This window comes from Rhinopithecus roxellana, chromosome 8 (genome assembly GCF_007565055.1).
Source record: "Rhinopithecus roxellana isolate Shanxi Qingling chromosome 8, ASM756505v1, whole genome shotgun sequence".
Taxonomy (NCBI): domain Eukaryota; kingdom Metazoa; phylum Chordata; class Mammalia; order Primates; family Cercopithecidae; genus Rhinopithecus; species Rhinopithecus roxellana.
In genome coordinates this window covers 110,139,190-110,145,492 of record NC_044556.1, presented here as the reverse complement: position 1 = coordinate 110,145,492, position 6,303 = coordinate 110,139,190, and the positions used below count along the sequence as shown (strand labels likewise).

General features: G+C 50.0%; 1 protein-coding gene across 1 annotated transcript in view; it reads right to left on the bottom strand.

The window, feature by feature from the left end:
* Nucleotides 1-901: 901 nt before the first annotated feature.
* KIF26B (kinesin family member 26B) overlaps nucleotides 902-6,303 on the bottom strand; it is a 555,398-nt gene continuing 549,996 nt past the window's right edge. Inside the window, exons 14-15 of the mRNA XM_030936739.1 lie at nucleotides 5,889-6,039; nucleotides 902-2,524 (exon numbers count right to left, since the gene is read on the bottom strand). Of these exons, the coding sequence (XP_030792599.1) occupies nucleotides 2,376-2,524; nucleotides 5,889-6,039 (300 nt within the window). The 3' untranslated portion in view covers nucleotides 902-2,375. The remainder of the gene's footprint in view (nucleotides 2,525-5,888; nucleotides 6,040-6,303) is intronic.

The following is a 6,303-nucleotide window of genomic DNA, read 5'->3' as shown; positions in this document are numbered from 1 at the left end:
CTGGCTAAAGGAAGGAGGCACAGCATGGAAGGAACCTCAGGGGAGGGTGTGGCGGGGCGAAAACCAAGCTCACCGATGACCCATCAGATGAGTTTGTTTCCAATAAAACCAGAATATTCACCTTTGAAAATCTCCAATTAAAGACTTCTCATGAGCTACACGTTTAAAACCAGCCACCAAAAGAGATTGCCTGATGGAAAACGCGAAGGATTGGCTTCCCTTTGGGTCCAGACACTTCCAAGGATATTACTGTTAAGCAAACTCACTTACACAAGTGCTGTGAGGCCAGAGGTGAGCCCAGAGCACGCGACTGTCCTGCAGAATGGGGTCAAGGTGAAGGAGCTTAGGGAGGTCCTGCTTCCCAGGGCAACAAACTTATCAGACTTGGGAGATGCATAGAAGGGAGACTGAGCCATGCCACAGCAGCCTCTCCCTGCAGTTTAGCCTGTTCAGCTAGCAGATTTGGGCATGTCTCCTGTTTGTACAGAAGCAGGCTCTTAGGAAAAGTGCAAAGCCAGACTCGTGACCCAGGGAGCTGGCGTCCAGCAACAGGACCACCTGAACCCTGTTCTGATAACAAAGGAGCAGGTCATGTGAAGCTCACGAGACTTCGGTTCCCATTTACCGAGTTCAGCCAGCCGTGTGGGCTGCAGCGTCCAGAGGTACACTGAGCAAGAAATGTAGTGTTTTTTCCCCCCTTGGGGGTGGCCGGGGCTGAGTTGTTGGTTAATAAAGGCAGCCTAGCTTGGAAACAGGCTCATGAAGCGATGCTGCATTTGAGGGCAAAAGGGAAGCGTACTCCTCTGCAAATGCCTAAGCACTGTCCTTGATGTGAAGGCTGCAGGGACTCCTGGATTCCGGGCTGTTCTATCAGCACCACAGTTTTGATCAGGCAAATCCCTTGACCACTCTGGACCTCGGGATTCTATCATCAATCACTAAAATGGGTGTAATTCCTACGGGAATTGTTACAGGGAGGAACACCTAAATTTGAAGTCCTGAGTTGTTGGGAGCCAAAACCTGGACATCCGTATCTTCAGCTACGTTCTGCCTATCCAGGGTTGTGTGAGTTACGGAGGGAAACGCTCTCTGCCTTTGGGTAAAAAGAAAGACTGCGAGGACAAGCCTGTCCCTTCTTGGCACAGAGGCTTTGGGACACAGGAGAGCTGAAATCCTTGGACTCTCGACAACAGACAGGATGTACCGTCTCAAGAACCCTTGTTCTAATCCAATACAGGTGAAGTCTCTGAACAAGCCTGAGGAGTTCTCTCAGCTGGAGAAAAATCCCACTTCAGTCAAGTCACACCACCAGAAAATACAGCTCTGGTGAATTGGTTCCAGCTTTCCTTCAAGTCTTTGGAATAAAAATGAAGACGAATTTTGAGGGCCAGGCAAACTGTGGATTTGTGGGTCAAGGAACCATATGTGTGTGAGGACTTGAGGGGGGCAAACTGTGTACAGAACACACAGCCCACCTCCCAGGAGCAGGGAGGACCCAGGTCGCAAAGGACTCCTCCCTCCCCCATGCTGCAGGGTCCGGCTCCTCACCCGTTCTCTAAAGCACCTGTCCCACAATCAACCTTCTGGGTCTGCCCTGACCACGCTGCTTGTTGGGATGTGGCTTCGAGGTCACCTGCTGCTCCAAACCTACTTTGGAAACTCGCACACTGGCTCGTGCCGAGGAAGTAAGTAAATCTCTGTTCTGTTTTTGAGTGGCCTCACCAGAATAACCATAAAAGACAGGTAACATTTATTCATAAGCAATACTGATTAGGAAATAGCTCTACAAACACAACTTACTTAGAAACAGCAAGTCAGAAATAGGATAAAACACCAAGAGAAAACGAGCTGTGAATACATTTCCAAAATGTTTTTGTTTTGTTGTTGTTTTCATCTTGACTAGCACCATCTGTACACAAGAAAGTATGAACATAAATGTTTGGATAATAATAAAGATTTGCAAGGCACTTAATCAGTCATTCTGGGTCTTTTTGTTGTTGTGTTCGCTTTCCACAGCAATCCTACGTCCACCCCCCTCCTCTCTCACGAAAGCAAGAGAAGAGTGAGGTCTCTTTTGCTAGCAGTTCTTATGTACAAACAAGGTAAGGTTCCTCAAAGTGCTTTTTCAGTCTCGCAGGGCTTGGACACCCCTCGGGCTTCCCATCCTTTTCTCCTTCCATGGGTATTTGGCATTTGCGCCTTTCCTACAGAAAACAAAAGAAAACTCGCCTTCCGCTCAACTCTCGCTCCAGACTTGCCACCAACCTTCATCCTCATTCATTGTCTTTGATGCCCCAGCACAGAGGGCCTAGGGGCGTGCACCATCTCTGAAGTCCTGGAGAGCGGGGAACCGCTAGGACAAGGGTCTGGCTCATCTACCGGCGCCTGGAGGTGATGTCGAAGCAGGTGATCATCATGAGATGGGCCTTGCAGAAGTTGACACGGCTCTCCAAGCGCTCCGTCACACACTCCAGGGCCTCTAGGTACTCCAGGGAATCCAGCTCCCAAACCTGCTCCAAGTCAACTGCAAGAGAGGAAGAGCTTGATGGAGACACAGAGCAAACAGGGCGCAAAGCATCTCCCGATGGCTCGGCCTGGAGCTGCCACCCCCACATCTACCCCTTGGTCTAAAGGTCTAACTCGCCTGCCTTAGGCCACCACAGGGTTCCCTCCTGCCTGATCCTCAGCCTCTTTTGGGTGGAACGGAACACTCTTTACCAGTGTTTAGATCCTTAACGTGTTTTTGAGATTCTACTGACCAACAAGGGGACATTCTCACTTCCCCTTCCTCCAGCCATCCCCATCTCAGGATCTGAGACTCTACCACGCTATTCAGGATCAAGTAAATACTTGAAGCTGAGGTGGGGAGAGCCCCTCCCTTCTGGGGGGGGGGTCTCAGCTGATTGACAGTTATACTTCTGCCCCCTTTTATGCAAGGATGTTTCTGGATTCTAACCCAGATACCTTTCCTGATGTTCAGGCCTGCACAGAGTAAAAAGTCTGTATCCTTCAAGGCCTGAAGAACAGGTGTCTGGAATCAACCCCTTCTGGCATCAAGTCCCCTACTTTGTCTAGAGGTGGCTGGGTAGAGGGATGGGCTGCCTGGCCCAGGCTCCAGGGGTCCAGCAGGAAAGGCATGGACAGCAGCCAAAGGTGGTGGGATTGCCCTGGAACCCCAGGCGACAGACAAGCTCTGGGACCTCCACGTCAGCTGACAGTGTCCTTAAAAGGAATGTGAGAGTAGGAATTCCTACCCTGCCTGCCCTACCTGCCTTGAGTTGCTGTGAAGACAAAATGAGATAATGAACATGAACTTGATTTGAAAACGATGCCATACTGTGGAAACACCGGGGAGTGGAGTTGACGTCTGCAGAGTGTCTTCTTTCTGCAGATGAGGTCCCTGAGAGCTGGACAGTGACATGACTCACTGAGGCTGATGCCCTTAACCAGGACCAGAGCTGGAAGGAGACCGAAGGCCCTGAACACCAGTTTAATATTTAAAAACCAAAACAAAAAAGCAAAAGGAGCCATCATTCTATGACCACATCAGACTACATTACTGGACAACCTTGAAAGTGGCATCAGAACGAAGAAATAGAACTAAACATGGATCTTTCCATGCCAGTCCCCCGTCTCTTGCCCCCAGGGAATAGTCAGCAGGCAGCCTCATGGATCCTTTTTTCCATTACTGTTTTCAATTCATCTTCAAGAAACAATCTGTGTTTCCCCTTTCATGTAGCTTTCTGTTCATTTTCTTTCTCAGCATCAAAAACACAGTGATTTTGACATATGTACAAAGACTAGAAGGAAGCGTTTGTTTCCTGGAAGCAGCTAAACACGTACGTATTAATGTTTCAGCTTGTTCCTATCCTGGGAAAAAACACAACTTTGTAAGATGAAGATAATTTTCAGGTCTGCCCTGGGCATAAACAGTTTTTAAAAATAGAATGTTAATGAAAATAGCAAAAATGAAGGGGAACTGACAGAGAACTGACTGAAAGGAGGCCCCTGGGATCTTTAAGTGCCCAGGGATTCCTGAAACAAGGAAAAGGGTATCCGCAGCGGAGAGGGATAAGCACAGGGCCCCGTGCGCATGTCATGGGCAGACAGTAACCAACGCCTTCGCCCCGTCTGCCCTCCCCATTAGTGCCTTCGATGAAATGCCCTCACAGGACGAGTTCATGTCTTTGCTCAAATTTCCAACAGAAGATCCAGCTCAGTGCATTGTGCAAGCGGGAGGCATGAAGGAAATGCCTCCTGTTTTTTATTTGTATTTTTGAGACAGGGTCTCACTCCATCACCCAGGCTGGAGTGCAGTGACGCGATCTCAGCTCACTGCAACCTCAGCCTCCTGAGTAGCTGGGATTACAGGTGCCTGCCACCACGCCTAGCTAATTTTTGTATTTTTGGTAGAGACAGGGTTTCACACCACGTTGTCAAGGCTGGTCTTGAACTCCTGGGCTCAAGTGATCTGCCCACCGTGGCCTCCCAAAGTGCTGGGATTACAGGCGTGAGCCACCGCACCTGGCCAGGAAATGTCTCCTGTTGTGGAACTTTGGGATAATACTAATAATTACTGCCAGATCCTGAGCTCTCATCCTGGGCCAGGCAGTGTAATAAGCACCAAGAGGACCAACAGGTACTGATTTACACCTCACAACTGCCCTGTGGCGTAGTCACCATTATTTTTCCCATTTTACAGCTAAGGAAGTCAAGGCTCAGAGTGAAGTGTCTTACCCGAGGTTCTACAGCTAGTATGTGAGAAAGCCAGCAGCCAAAGCAGGTCTGTATGCCTGTGGCCACAGCTGCAAAGGCTGCAACTTACTATTACAGGATGCTCCATAGACTGTCCCAAGAATCCAGTGAGTACTTAGGGAAATGTTAGCACCTTATTCCTAGGGAGAGGCAGCTGCTGGGAGACTGCAGTTACATGTGGCAGGCACTGCTGGGAGGCTGACAAGTCCTGCCACTTTCTTCCGCACCTTGACCCAGGACCATTTCACCCCAATATTTTTTCAAACAGCTGCTTTGGAACATAAACCTAAGCTTCCAGCCTCTGCCTGCAGGCCCTCCGCACTGGCCAGAGAAGACTGGAAGAGGGTGGGGGGCCATGCAGGGGAGGAGCAGTACAAAGGAGGCCTGCCAGAAGCTGAGGGCAGGATGGGAAGGGGAGGCGGAGGGAACCTGAATGGCAGGAATGTATTTGACCCCACAGACTGAGTCTTCCAGCATTAGCTCCTATATCAGTGTAATAGCTGGGACCAGATTGAAGTTTTATTTTGTGCTAAATGGAATGGTCAGGAACAAATAAATAAGAGACAATTGAATCCATCTTTCAAAGAGAGCAAAATTGTCCTGCATTGTTGAGATGGTTACGGTCATCCTGGGCTATTAGATGGAAATAATACTGTGGCTGTCGATTGTTTTTTTTTTTCCACTCAAAAATGTTTTCCCTGCTTTCTGGGTTCTCTGCACAGCTTTTCTAGGACGGTACACTCTAGCCTATTAAGGGCTCTATAAATTCTTATCTATTTCAGGCTAGATATGCAGTGTGATTTGGGCCGAGGAGCAGATCTGTAACAGTCTTCATGTCTGGGTGATCTTCCGCCACAAGCAGGGGGAAAAATCTCATTTTCAGGTGCTTTGGACTGAGACACGTAAGAAATCATCTTGCAAGAGCAATATTCACCACCCTCTGCTGCCCCGGCCCTCCCGCCCGCCCCCCGGGGAGCAGGCTCCTCGCTGGGTGCAGCTTCCTCCACGTGATGGGCATCCTGGGACTGCGGAGGTGGATGCAGCCTCTGTCGCCGTCTCCCTGGGCTACGCGCCAGGCCTGGTGAGCGGGTGAGCCCATTAGTCGCGAGGGAGGGAAGGGACCCCGGCCTTACATTCACTGAGCCACTTGTTGGGATCCAGCATCAGGTACTGTTTGGTCGCCTCCAGCTCCTTCATCAGCCACTCGTACTTGGCGCGGACCTCGGCGATCCTCTGCTGGCGGTGTTCCAGAATTTTCAGCTTGGCGTTGAAGCACATGACCTCCTAACATAGACAGAGAGGAGAAAGGACCCTTTTGCTCACGCCCAGCCCACGCCACAGGGAGCACCTGTGAGTATTGTTGATGGAAAACAGGCTGGGGATGGAGACCTGTGGGAGGGACCCAGGTGATCTCGGCCACATTTCTGCCTCGACAGGCCAGTCAGTTCAGACACCTCACAAGGTAGGACTATGACAGACCATTCTTGGACTATGACAGGCCATTCTTAAACTGAGAAAGCAGGTGGTGGGTGTTTCAAGATGGACAAA